The 14,590-nt window shown below is 43.2% G+C and overlaps 1 protein-coding gene across 1 annotated transcript in view; it reads left to right on the top strand.

Moving 5' to 3' along the window:
• The window catches only part of LOC124787906 (tripeptidyl-peptidase 2), a 281,148-nt gene that overhangs the window by 264,912 nt on the left and 1,646 nt on the right, over positions 1 to 14,590 (top strand). The window contains exon 21 of the mRNA XM_047254886.1: positions 8,690 to 8,969. Within this exon, the coding sequence (XP_047110842.1) occupies positions 8,690 to 8,969 (280 nt within the window). The remainder of the gene's footprint in view (positions 1 to 8,689; positions 8,970 to 14,590) is intronic.

A 14,590-nucleotide genomic window follows, 5' to 3' on the forward strand; every position in this document is an offset into this window, starting at 1 on the left:
ATTTAGGCAAAGTTTAGTTTGCTTATCCTATGAATTTAGAAATATCATTGAGCTTAATGGTTAATTCAAAATACGATCAAAGCATATGTCTCATTTTCATAACTTTGCTTCCAGCTCATAATCTACATATTCTCATTTGTTTTTCTGATTTACACTAGAGGATTTTTAAGAATCAGATATTTCTTTCCTTCTGAAAGTATCAGCAAATCTGGTCATGTAATTGCATTACAAAATGGATGTCTTCACTTCTGATTAGATAAATTAGAAACATAGCACTCATAGTTGACAGTTTGTCATGAAATTTAGGATTAGCTCTTTGATAATATGCTGTCATCAAACAGCTCTGAAATTTAGGCATTTCATCAATAGAATACTGCATTTGTCATGTAATATTACAGAGAAAGGTTTTGATTTTATTTTAAATTGTGGTTTACCTCCAGCAGTAAACACATCATACTCCAAAGTTCAAAATACCCTTTGGAACAGGTAACAATTCCATTGTTTCTTTTAAAAGTTCCATGAAAGTTATGTTCTATACATATGCAGTTACTGTAACCACATGGCCATAGAAGAAAGATTCTTTCATTGCAGAGGCATGTTCGATGTACATCTACATCCATACTCTGCAAATCACAATGAAGTGCATGTACCAGTTATTAGGGCTTCTTCTCATTCCAGTCATATATGGGGCACGAGAAGAATAACCGTTTAAATAGCTGTGTGAGCACTGTAATTAATCTGATCTTGTCCTCACAATCTCTACAGGAACAACATATAATAGGATTTTCTATGTTCCTACAGTCATCAAGTAAAACTGGTTTTCCAAAATTTGTAAGCAGGCCTTCTCAGAACAGTTTATCTGTCTTAAAGAGTCTGTAGTACAGTTTCTTCAGCATCTCTGTGACACATGCCCATGGGTCAAACAAACCTGTGACCATTCCTGCCTGTCCTCTGTATCTGTTCAGTAACCCTTGTTAGTCTTATGTGGTACAGTTTCCACACACTTCAGCAGTATTGTCGGACGTCTCGTACGAATGATTTTTAAGCAGTCTCCTTTGTAGATAGATTATGTTTATCTAATATTTTACATACAACTATGTGACTGTTCCATTTCATACCCCTAAAAACTGTTGCACCCATGTATTTGTATGAATTGACAGATTACAAACTCTGGTACTGTAGTCATAGAGGACTATGTTTTTAAATGCACAATTTTACTTTTTTTCACATTTAAAGCAAGTTGCCAATCTGTACAGCACTTGGACATATTATTAAGATCTGAGTGAATATTTGTGCAGCTTTTGTGAGACAGTATTTCATTATAGATAATGTCATCATCTTTGAAAAGTCTGAAGTTACTATTAATATTGTCCACAATGTCATTAATGTGCAACAAAATAGCAAGAGTCTGAACACACATCCATGGAATAAACAAAGAGTTACTTCTATGTCTGTCGAAGACTCTCCATCCAAGGTAACAAGCTGCGTCCATCCTACCAAATAATGTTCAGTGCAGCCACAAACATCGCTTCATACACCATGTGAGCTTGCTTTTGATAATAAGCGTAGATGTGTTACTGACTCAAATGCTCTTTTGGAAATTGAGAAATACTGCTTTACCAGCATTGCACTATACAAGTTTGAAAATGTCTATCACTGTTAAGTCTGTTTCAATGAAATGAGGACCAGTAATTATGTGTTTATGAGGTTGCTTTCAACGTAACAATTATAAATTACTGATTGAGGGTTATCAGAATAATTTATGCTCTCAACCAGAGAACAGAACATTACTTTATGCAACAAACACAGCATTCTGTTATAAAAAATATAATTTGGACATTGAAACTAATCCTGTAGTATCCCCCCCCCCCCCCCCCCACACACACACACACACACACACACACACACACACACACCGCCATGCGGGTCAGGGGGTTACAATAGGCCCAGGGTATTCCTGCCTGTTATAAGAGGCAACTAAAATGAGTCTCATATGTTTTGGCCTTTATGTGGTGGTCCCCTGTAGGGTTTGACCTCCATTTTTCAAAATTTTCCCGAAGAGCGAGCCAATTGGGGAAAGGCGCCTTACGTGGTGCATACTGTCCATCATGTGCTGAGACCTCCCACATCCTTCATTGACGTGGATCTGCACTTCTGCTCATTCTCCAGCTGTTGGGCGAGGTCACCCTCTTGGGTGTGTTTTCCTCCATCCTCTGTCCAGTATCGCTTTTTGCGTTGTAAACAATAATGGACTTCTTAGCTCGTTTGTGCCTGATATCCAGCACGGTAGCCAGTTCATGGTGGTGAGGCTGCCATGTACCCTGTTGATTTTAGCCCCCTGACCACACAGAGATCACTCTGCTGATGCCTGTACCGTTAACTCCCCAAGGAGTTGATGCCCTTCACCCTGGGGCATCGGGACTCCCGGCAATGGCCATCCTGCCAGGTGGCCTTTGCTGCGGCTGGGTAGCACCTGTGGGGAGGTCCCCTGGTCGAAGTGGGTGGTATGGCGGATGACATGCCATGAAGTGTAGTACGTCATCCCTTCCCCCTCGGCCACACCTTGGGAGGAATGCCAGGCTAAGGATGACAGCAACACTTATTTACCCCAGTACCTCATATGTACGAGATTTGATGGGGAATCTTTCTTGTCAATGAAACCTCAATTTTTTGTGGAGCATTTAGAGGACAAGTTTGGGGTGGTAGAGGGCTTGTCCAAAATTCAGTCAGGGTCAGTCTTGATCAAAACAGCATCCTCTGCCCAGTAACAGGCATTACTCGCCTGTGACAAGCTGGGGGATGTTCCTGTTTCCGATATGTCCCATAAGAGCTTAAATATGGTCCAGGGTATCATATTTCACAGGGACCTTTATTTGCAGTGTGGCGAAGAGCTGCACGCAAATTTAGAGCAGCGAAGTGTCCATTTCATCCAGTGCATCCTCCAGGGACCGAGGGATAAACAGGTTGCCACCGGTGCCTTCATCTTGGCCTCCGAGGGTGACACATTACCCTTGAAGCTCAGGTCGATGATCTACTGCTGTGGCGTAAAGCCATATATTCCTCCCCCAATGTGGTGCTTTAAGTGCTGGATGTTCAGCCATATGTCTTCCCACTGTACTTCCAGCATCACATGTCGGGATTCTGGACATCCATCACATCCCAATACTCCTTGTGCCTCACCTCCCATCTCAACTGCAAAGAGCGTCATTCACCTTGCTCGCCAGACTGCAGGATTCTCCAGAAATAAAGAAAAATAATGGAATAAAAGACCCTGGATCGACTGGCCTACACTCAGACTAATAAAAAATATGAGAAGCTACATCCTGTACATATGATGTCAACCTACGCCACCACCACGACAATGGTTCTACCATCTTCCGTTCCAATGCGTACTGTTGGCTGTTAGCAATCAGACTCCACCTGCCCCATTGATGGTGGGGGCACTTCCGTCCCTGTTGCTCCTGCACAACCTACTTCAGGAGGAACAACCCCCCTAACTGTCAGCGACGTCAGTCACCACTTAGCCGGAGAAGTGTAAGTCTCCTTCGGCTCCTCTCGCCAGGAAGGGATCCCTTGGGTCTCTCCCTTCCCAGGTTCCTACCAGTGATTGGAGCAACCATAGGTAGCTGGTTGTAGGGCTTCACGGTCCTCCTCAGTCCCTGAGACTGAATCAGTGAAGCCCTCCAAGCCGGACAAACCTAAGGAGCAGTGAGAGAAACCTTAAGAGAAAAAGACCCCCAAGAACCAAGGCACTGCGGTGGCACCCACACCATCACTACCTACAAGCTCTGTGTCTGAGGATGAGGTGGAGATTCTGGTGTCCGCTGAGGACCTAGACCTCGCTGGGCCATCAGACATAATGGATGTCGATCGCACAGGTACTCTTGTGGTCGCAGCAGGGGACCCTGAGGCATAGATTGCCTCATTGAGTGTTTCATGCCTTCCCAGTCTCGTGATCACATAATCCTCCAGTGGAATTGCAGCAGTTTTTTCCACCAACTGGCTGAGCTACGGCAACTGTTAAGCTTTATGCCTGCTTTCTGCATTGCCCTTCAGGAAACCTGGTTCCCAGCTATGCAGACCCGTGCCCTCCGTAGCTATAAGGTATATTACAGGAACCGTAGCGACTGTAATAGTGTGTCAGGTGGAGTTTGTGTTTATGTCCTAAATTCAGTCTGTAGTGAAACTGTGCCACTTCAAATCCCTCTTGAAGCTGTGGCTGTCAGAATAAGGACGACACAGGAAATAACTGTCTGCAATGTATATCTTCCTCCAGATGGTGCAGTGCCCCTGAATGTATTGGCAGCATTGATTGATGAGCTCCCTAAATCTTTGCTACTTTTGGGAAATTGTAACACGCATAGCCCATTGTGGGGTGGCACCATGCTTACTGGCTGAGGTAGGGAGGTCGAAAATTTACTGTCTCAGTTCAACCTTTGCCTCTTAAATACAGGTGCCCCCACACATTTCAGTGTGGCACATGGCACATATTTGGCCATTGATCTCTTGGTTTGCAGTCCTGGCCCTCTCCCATCTATCCACTGGAGAGCAACTGATGACCTGTGTGATAGTGACCACTTCCCCATCTTCCTGACACTCCCTGGCATCATGCCCGCGGACGCCTACCCAGATGTGCTTTAAACAAGTTAGACAGAGAAGCCTTCACCTTTGCTGTCACCGCTGAATCTCCCCCACATGGTGCCATCGATGTTGTCGTTGAGCAGGTCACTACAACGATCATTTCTACAGCGGAAAATGCGATCCCTTGTTCTTTATGGTACCCTCGGCAAAAGACAGTCCCTTGATGGTCGCTGGAAGTCGCTGAGGCAGTTAGAGATTGTTGGTTCCTCCCATAGTTCCCCCTTCACATTCAGGAGAATGGCATTCCGCAGGGCTCCATAATGGTTGTCTCTCTGTTTTTAGTGGCTATTAATGGTCTAGCAGGAGCTGTAGGGCTGTTGGTCTCACCTTCTCTGTATGTGGATGACTTCTGCATTTCGTACTGCTCCTCCAGTACTGGTGTTGCTAAACGGTGCCTACAGGGACCCGTTCACAAGGTGCAGTCATGGGCTCTAGCCCATGGCTTCCAGTTTTCAGCCGCAAAGTCATGTGTCGTGCATTTCTGTGAGTGCCGCACTGCTCAACCAGAACTTTACCTTAGTGATGATCCACTCACTGTAGTGGAGGCATATCGATTCTTGGGACTGGTTTTTGACACCGGATTGACTTGGCTATCTCACCTTCATCAGCTTAAGTGGAAGTGCTGGCAGTACCTCAATGCCCTCCACTGCCTGAGCACTACCAGCTGGGGTGCAGATCTGTCTACGCTGCTGCAGCTCTACAGACCCCTTGTTCAATCCTGCCTTGACTATGGGAGTGTGGTTTATGGTTTGGCGGCACTCTCAGCATTGTGTTTACTCCACCCAGTGCACCATGGTGGTGTTCAACTAGTGATGGGAGCTTTTAGAATGAGTCCGGTGACCAGTGTCCTGGTGGAGGCCAGAGTCCCTCCATTGAAGGTTAGGTGGCACAACTGCTCTCCAGTTACATTGCACATATTCGTAGTTCTCCTGCGCATCCAAATTATCATCTCCTTTTCCCAACCACAGCAGTTCATCTCCCGCATCAGCGGCCCAAGTCATGGCTTACAATTGCGTTTAACCTCTGGTCCCTTCCGCCTGAACTGGAATCTTTCCCGTTACCATCTCTCCTCAAGATCCATTCATGTACACCTCCATGGTGTACACCCAAGCCACAGATGTTTCTGGACCTTTCGCATGGCCCTAAGGACACCATTAACCCTGCGGCTCTCCGCTATCACTTCCTCTCGATTCTCGACATGTACTTGGGCCACAAAGTATTCTACACAGACGGCTCGATGGCTGATGGTCACGTAGGCTTTGCGGACACATTCATGGAGGACATATTGAACAGCACTCCTTGCCAGATGGCTGCAGTGTTTCCACTGCAGAGCTGGTGGCCATCTCGTGCTCTTGAGCACATCCGTACATGCCCTGGAGAGTCATTTCTCCTGTGTACCGACTCCTTGAGCAGCCTACAAGCTATCGACCAGTGCTACCCTCAGCATCCTTTGGTAGCGCCCATTCAGCAGTCCATCTGTGCCCTGGAACGGTCCCGTCATTAAGTGGTCTTTGTGTGAATTGCAGGACACGTCAGAATCCCAGGCAATGAAGTTGTCGACAGGCTGGCCAAATAGGCTATGCTGAAACCGCTTCTGGAGATGGGCATCTCTGAACCTGATCTGCGTTCTGTCTTATGCCGCAGGGTTTTTCGTCTTTGGGAGACGGAATGGCATAACAGTAGGCACAACAAACTACATGTAATTAAAGAGACTACGAATGTGTGGAAGTCTTCCATGTGGTCCACTTGCAGGGAATCAGTGGTCCTCTGCCGGCTCCGCATTGGCCATATGTGGGTAACGCATGGTTACCTCCTCCATTGCAAGGACCCACCTCGGTGTCGCTTTGACTCACTAATGGTGGTTGTCCACCTCTTGCTGGACTGCCCACTTTTAGCCGCTCTGCGGGAAACTTTTAACTTTCCCAGCACCCTACCTTTGTTGTTGGGTGACAATACCTTAACAGCAGCTTTAGTTTTATGTTTTATTCGTGAGGGTGGGCTTTATCATTTGATCTAAGTTTTAGCGCATGTCCTTTGTCCCTCTGTGTCCTCCACTTTAGTGCTTTTAGGTTGGAGGTTTTAATGTGTTGCACAGTGGCTGGCTTCTCCTTTTTATACTCGTGGTCAGGCAGCCATGGTAATCTGCTCTCTTGTTTTGATCTCTACTACATGTTTCTTGCGTCTCTCTGTGGTTTTCTTGTCTGATTTTGTCAATTTTAGTGTTTGTTGGCCTTCTGTCATTCAGGTGGTTTTCTTCTTTCTTCCAGCTGTGTTTTGTATGTCTTGATTATTTTACTCTCACACTTGTGGAATTATTTTAATCGGCAGTAGCAGTCTGGTCCTTGACTTGTAAATATTGCTCTTTCTGTTAATCTCTCATTCCCAGCTGCAGTGTCATGAATTGCACAGTGTACACAGCACCCAATGTTGCCTAGTTCAAAATTAGATCATAAATACAGTTACTCCACATTTGTTTGTATATAGTAATCTTTTTTTCATTAATCATGTCTGTCAGCTCCATTATTTTACTTACACTGAACACTGACTACTCTAAATGATGTAGCCGAAAGGTGCACATTTGCGTTTTACAGCTTTTTACTTGTACTGTTGACACCCCCCCCCCCCCCCCCCCCGCCCTCCCTCCCCAAAATATTACACATTTAATATGGAACATGCACTATCATTTAACTTTCAATAAGCCACGTAAACAGTTTGCTGGCGAATACACACATACTGCTACAATAGTTTACTGTTGTACATCTACAAGTAGTAAAAACCTATCCACAAAGTTCACAGATTTTGAAGAATAAAAAGGTACCTATGGAGCAGACACTGTTATTGATTTTATACACGGCCTACTTGTGTAATACATATTCCACCGTTAAGTTGAAGCATTGTTGTTGTTGTTCTAGCCAACACAGGTTTCTCGTCTGAAACTCAGACGTGAACTGACTGTCTCAGGACCAAAAATCAGGCCCTTACACATCCTCACAAAAATAAGTGCTGAAACTACACATGGCTGAAAGTTAAATTTACAGACATTACTATTAAAACTTAATTCATTAAATTAACTGACTACATTGAAAAATTGGTTCTTTTTTAACCGTTTCTTCTACTGCAAGGGTTAGGCCGAATTATTTGTTTAAATGATGAAATTAACACACACACACACACACACACACACACACACAGTACTCTTTTGATGAAACTGGAAATTATTTTGGAATTAATTAAGAGCTGGCTATGTTAACATGTTTTCGAATAGAGTCAAATAAATACTTTAAGAATAGTATTAGTTGTTCCTCCAAATGTTTATCATTAGTACAGAATTTATATTTGTTTATATGTCAACAGTAGAATTTAAGTTACGAATCAATTACTGATTTCACCCTATAACAAAAGATACTAACTAGGCATAGTTGAAACAGATTAGAAAATCAGTTACATACCTAAAACTAAGCACAAAACTGAGGGCCAACCTTTCTCTTTTGCGAAAATGCAGATTATACTCACCTATGATAATGGTAATTAGTTAAAAGTAAAAAAACAAATGGAGGAGGCAGACGGCAAAACGAGGGGAAGTAAAAATATCCCAGCTTGCTTCATCACAAGTTACATAAAAGTTTTCTGGATACGGTATCGCATTGTATTGTAAATAGCTGTCACTGATGAAACCAGTGTTTTGGCTGCAGTTACAGTGGCCACCTTCTGGGTCTATTCGGTCTCTGGAGAGGTACACTGTTTTCTTTCAGTTCATCTAATTATCACAAGAACCAATATAAGTCAAGAGCAGAGAAAGTGACTGTGCAAAGTGAATAGTTCACATCAGTTTTTTGTACAGCTGAAGTACAACATTATTGGCATACATGTACATTGTTTTTACATTTAATTTTACTGATTACCTGACTGACCGGTGGGCATAAAAATTTCTTGTATTTGCTTCTAGTATTTGCTTCTAGTTGGCATTATTGCAAGATCAGTTGAAAAGATAGAATTTTTTGTTGAAAATAATCCAGTTTTCTGTAGCAGTTATTACTTTCCTGTGCAGACCCTGGAGACAAAGCAAACAGCTTGTATGAAGAATTGAAATCGTCATACCCGGATCATCTACCTGTGTACACAGCAATGCTCCAAGCACTGGACCCAGCAGAAAACAAAAAACAGCTGCCAAGTCTGGAATCCATAGAACAAACAGAGGAAGTTTCCAGATTAGCACATAAGGTTCTTGAGATATCTGATATCATCATTAGTAAAATTGATGACATTCAATTGCTTGCTTATTTTGGCGCAAAGAATGATAACCGTCCAGATGCAGCAAAAGTTAAAACGTAAGTACAATTCTGATAATGGTCTTCACTATCATTGATATGCAAAATGAAATTCTGATTGGCCGTAGTTGGTAACATACCATTTCAGTATTATACAGGACCACTAGAATCAGATACATACATCATTACTTCCATTTTCTTACAGTAAGAAATTTTTTATAAGTTTGTGGCTTATGCAGAAGTTTCTGAGTAAGTAGTAACTAGAAGTACTATTATGATTGAGACTGGAGAGGAGAATCTCGTTGGAAACCACTGAGGCCACATCAGCTAAAGTATGGCCTATGGCTTCTGGAATCTTTTGTTGGTATAAACAGAAGGGTAGGGAGTAGGTCTAAATATCAATACACTGAAGAAAATTAAGAAGTCAAACCAAAATTTGTGTTTTAAGCAGCACTTGGTGCACTGAAGTTGAAAATAAATTACATATGTACACTTTGTAAGGCTCATTGTTTTGAGAGTAAGTGTGCCATTTCATGTGTGTTAATGTTATACGTATATATATCGATAACTGAATTGAACTTAGTGACTTGGAGTGGATAAATGCAATGAGAATAAAATGACATTGGTGAAGTTATGTTCAGAAATGAACTTCTGGTGGTGTTATCAGATAGTGTAATGGTTAGGGCAAATGTTTGTGAAAAACAGGAAATCTGAGTTTGTATTACAGACGGGCACCAAGTTTTGTTAATCATCACACATTCATTGCGGACCTGTTCTGGAATGGAAAACTACCTACATTTGTTTGGAACTGATAAGGCATAAAGGTGACCATGACATCTTGAGTCTGGCCTCAAGTTGGGCTCACGGAAACAGAGGATGGTGACAAATGTTATCGGCTAATATTGCAAGATATTATCACAGGCTCTGAAACTGTCAGGAAATTATGAGAATTGTGTATGATTAAAAATGTGACTGCACTGACACTTTCAATAAGAGTCCAAGACTTTCTGTTGTGCAAAATTCAAGCTCCATCATATTTCTCTTCTAGTTTCATTATATTATTTACAACAGCTGTTATAAAATCAGTTCCATTTACATAGTGGTTACGTTACATGGGGCTTCTAATCAAGCCACTTTTGAAAATAGACAGATAACCATTTTCGAAAATAGACAGATTCCCACTTTTAGAAATATAAGATGCCAGACTGTAGAAATGTCTGGGTCAGTAAATGAGCATATCCATTTGTCAGAAGAGTGTGATTCAGAACTTCTCCCAGTATGTGACGACCCATGCTGAAACAAAATTTGTACACCCCTCCCCCCCCCCTCCCCCTCCCAGGAGCTCACATCACTTTTGTGACTATATGCTTGGCCACCATGGAGCCTTTACTGTCCTTTTTCCCCCCTCTGCCTTTTCATTGGATGGTCTTTTTGGTGCCGATAGTGAGTGCACTTGGTTTATAATTTTTGGTCAGTCCAGATGTGGAAAGGCTGCTCTGGGTGCCATGAAGACCACAGAGTGCAGCCAACAGCAGGCGGTGGCTCACGTCAGTACTAATGATGCATGTCACTTTAGACAGGAAGAGATTCACTCTGGTTCCAGACAGCTAGCTGAAGCAGTAAAGACCATCAGTCTTGCTTGTGAGATGAAGGTGGAGCTCACCACCTGTAGCATCTGCAACAAAACTGACTGTGGTACTTTGGTACAGACCCAAGTGGAGAGTCGGGATTGGAATCTCATACGGTTCAGCTACCATATAGGTTGCATATTACTTGATTTGTGCCATAGGATGATATGGACTTCTACTGCTGAAAATTTGGTATGCATGGGGTTTGCTAAACAGTTAGCTTTCACCTGCAGTCAACACCATATCGCTATCTTCTTCGATTTGCAAAAGGTCACCTCATCCTCATTACCCTACATGAATGGCGTGCCAGTGCCCGCTCCCAATTATTGTCCAGAATTTCTTGTCACACCATACTTCCCGATCAAGTTGTTGCTTCCCATAGTACTCCACATACACAAGGGAATGGGATCCTGTAGAGCTCTGCATTGAGGGTGCCCCTTTTTCTGGTAGTTATGAATCATCAAGCTGAAGCTATGTGGTCTGCAGTGTCATCTATTCTGTATGCTAATGATTTTTGTGTGGCTGCTGGTTTTCATGCATCATGTTCTTCTGTCGCTGTCATTTGATCCATCCACACCCAGAACTCTACCTTGACGACCAACTGCTCAATATGGTGGAGTCTTATCACTTTTTGGGACTGGTCTTTGATGTCTGGTTGACATGGCTTCCCCATCTTTGCCAACTTACACGAACATGCTGGTTGCACCTTAATACTCTTCACTGCCTCCGTAACCCCAGCTGGAGCACAGACTGCTCCACACTTTTGTGGTTTTACAAAGCTCTGATCCTGTTCCATCTCGGTTATGGGAGTCTTCAAGCATTGCAAATGCTGCATCCAATGCACCATTGTGGGGTCTGACTTGTGGCGGATGCCTTTTGTGTCAGCCCTGCAAACAGCCTACTCATGGAGGCTGGGTCCCTCCACTACACACTGGGCACTAACAACTGCTGTCCAATTATGTAATATATGTTTGCTGCTCCCTGAGCATCCGAATTATAATGCCCTTTCTCCAGGAAGGGAGACCCACATCCCACAGCAGCAGCCTGGGAGAGGAGTCATGATTGCAGTTTGCATACAGTCTCTCTGTTGTGAACACACACCCCTCCAAAGAGTGCGCGCGCACACTCACTCTCTCTCTCTCTCTCTCTCTCTCTCTCTCTCTCTCTCTCTGTGTGTGTGTGTGTGTGTGTGTGTGTGTGTGTGTGTGTCACCTCTTGTCAGTGAACAATCGCACATGCCCACATAGTGTGTACCTTGTGCTCGGATCTGTCTCAACCTATCCTTTGGGCTGAAAGACTCTGATGATGCCTTGATTTTTTGCCTACTATTCTTGACTATCCTTGATGCATCTTCAGGTTCAAAACTGGTAGACTTTGATGGCTCTAAAGTTGACGAACGAACTGGTTTTGCCTACAAACATGCAAGATACAGTGAACTTCCCTTTCTGCTGGACAGATGCAGTGTGTTCACTGCAGAATTGGTGGCTATCGCTTGAGCCCTTTGTCATATTTGTTCTTGCACCAACAAGACATTTTAATCAGCAGTGGTTCCCTGAGTAGTCTTCAGGTTATTGACCAGTGCTATCCTCAACATCCACTGTGTGTGACTGTCCAGAATCTCTTTTCTGACCCCCATCATGCTGGATGGTCAGTCTTCTTTTTTTGGACCGCAGCTTGAAACGTAATAAACTGATGGACCAGTGACCTCATAGTTTGGTCTCTTTAACCCAGCCAATCGATCCATCCATTGCAATGTTTCCTAGGTACCTCCATGACAGTTTTGCTGAGTAATGCAATACATTAGCTGGACGGTAGCTTTCTACCCCCTTCGCCCGGCATCTCCCTTCAAATTAGTGTCCATCTGTACCATGTATCCCTTTTATCACTGACTTTCTTTCGTAAACTAGAAACTTTTTACATTCAGGAAACAACTTCATACAATATTCTTTGTCTGCTTGACAAGTGTACCTCAAGTAGATTAGCCATGATCATAGTCACAGTTCATAGCTGGCCCTGATAACTCGAACTACTTTTGTTCTATGACTTTTTCTTGCATTGGCATCGCCGCGGTCTTCCATAGAGGCCAGCAAACTCAGAGGTGGGAGTCCACGTCACAGGAAAAACATAAAGAACAGTATGTGTGGCCAAACGCGAGCCGCCGCCAGCATCGCTACACACAATAGCAGTACCGTCTCCATTGCTTTTCAGTTAACGTGCACATACAAAGAAAATCCATGGTCGGCACACTTGCCCAACTTCCAAATTGCATTAAATAATCAAATTTTATTTAGCAGTCCATGATTATCATTCGTCAATCCTAAGTACATTGTGCAACACTATTTTAACCAAGTAGTATGTCAACTGTACCACCCATCTATCCGTCCAAAAATTGTAGTGGACCTCTTATGACTGAAATGTTTAGTTATCATATCCTTCTTTCAAGTGGCAGTGGCTAAATTTCAGTAAGCTACATCGTGCAGTCTGTACAAAACCATCACACTTTTAGTAGGAGACAGAGTGTTGAAATACAGGGTGATTATAATTAAAGTTAAACTTTCAAACCACTGTAGAAATAACACCACTGGTCAGAATGATGTCAAATTGCAACAAAATATTATCGGAGAAGATGGAAAATGTATAGCAGAAGAAAAATAAATAGTTACAAAATGTAGCAATAGATGGCGCTGTAAGCATTATAATTTAATAGTGATCAACTACAAATGACAAATGAATCATACAACAATGCCTAAGGTGTACGTTTGACATTAAACAAACTGTACTACTCAGTGTGCATGGGTGTACAGGTGTGATACTGTTATTTACATAAGCCCATCCATCACAGCAAGGTCATATGGGAAAAATCAGTTTTTAATTGTCCTGAGGCCAAACACCACATAAAAAGCATTATTCAAAATCAAATCAGATTATTAATTTCCATGGGACTGGCGCAAAACGTGTTCAGTACGCTGTCCACCATTTTCTGCAACAAGTTGAAATCGAGAAACAGCACATTCCACAACTGATCGAAGTGTTTCCGGGTTCACGTTCAGAATGTGTTGCGCAATGCGTGCCTTCAATGCAGCAAAGTGTGCAATGGGAACACTGAACACAACATCTTTCAGACAGCCTCACAGCCAGAAGTCACGTGGATTAAGATCAGGTGGTCGGGCCAGCCAGGCTGTAGGGAAATGGCAGCTGATAATTCTAGCGTTTCCGAAATGGTGCTTCAGCAGATGCTTAACTGGATTTGCAATATGCGGTGGTGTTCCATCTTGCATAAAAATGATCTCATCCATGCTATTCGAGAGCTGGGATGACTTGATTGCGCAAAATACACTCGTAGCACTTACTAGTGAATGTACAATGTAACAGGACCGGAAGCACCAGTCTCTTCGAAAAAATATGGCCGTATGATAAATGATTCTGTAAACCTGCAACACACAGTGAACTTTTCAGGATGAAGTGGCATTGGTTGATTTGTGTGTGGATTTTCCATTGACAATTGTGTATTGACATATCCTGTCAGATGGAAGTGGGATTCATCTGCCCACAAAATCTTCAATGGCCAATCATTGTCCACTTCCATTCAAGCAAGAAATTCTAAAGCAAAGGTTTCTTGCTGGCAGGTCAACAGGAAGCAACTCGTGCACATGGGTAATTTTGAGTGGATAGCAAAGGAGGATGATTTGTAGGATTTTACACACCGTGCTGACGGGTATGTCCAATGTTCAGGCAATTCTCCATGCATTACATGTTTGCACACCACCACTTGCCGCCTCCTGCATTGCTGTGGCCACTGCTTCCACTGACGTCGAATCAATTTGTTTCCTCCCTCTACCAGGTTACACAACAAAAGAACCTGTCTTTTCAAATTTCTGAATCATTTTCTCCAGACCCACGGCAGTCATGAGACCATCACCTTTTTTCCAAACCCTTCAGTGTCCAGAACTTCTGCAGAGCACTGTGTGCAGTCATCATTCTTGTAATACAGCTTTACAGGCATAGCACGATCCTGCATTGAGACAGTCATGGCGAATGTCGCAGTTGTGAAAG

The sequence above is a fragment of the Schistocerca piceifrons genome, chromosome 3 (assembly GCF_021461385.2).
Source record: "Schistocerca piceifrons isolate TAMUIC-IGC-003096 chromosome 3, iqSchPice1.1, whole genome shotgun sequence".
Lineage (NCBI taxonomy): Eukaryota > Metazoa > Arthropoda > Insecta > Orthoptera > Acrididae > Schistocerca > Schistocerca piceifrons.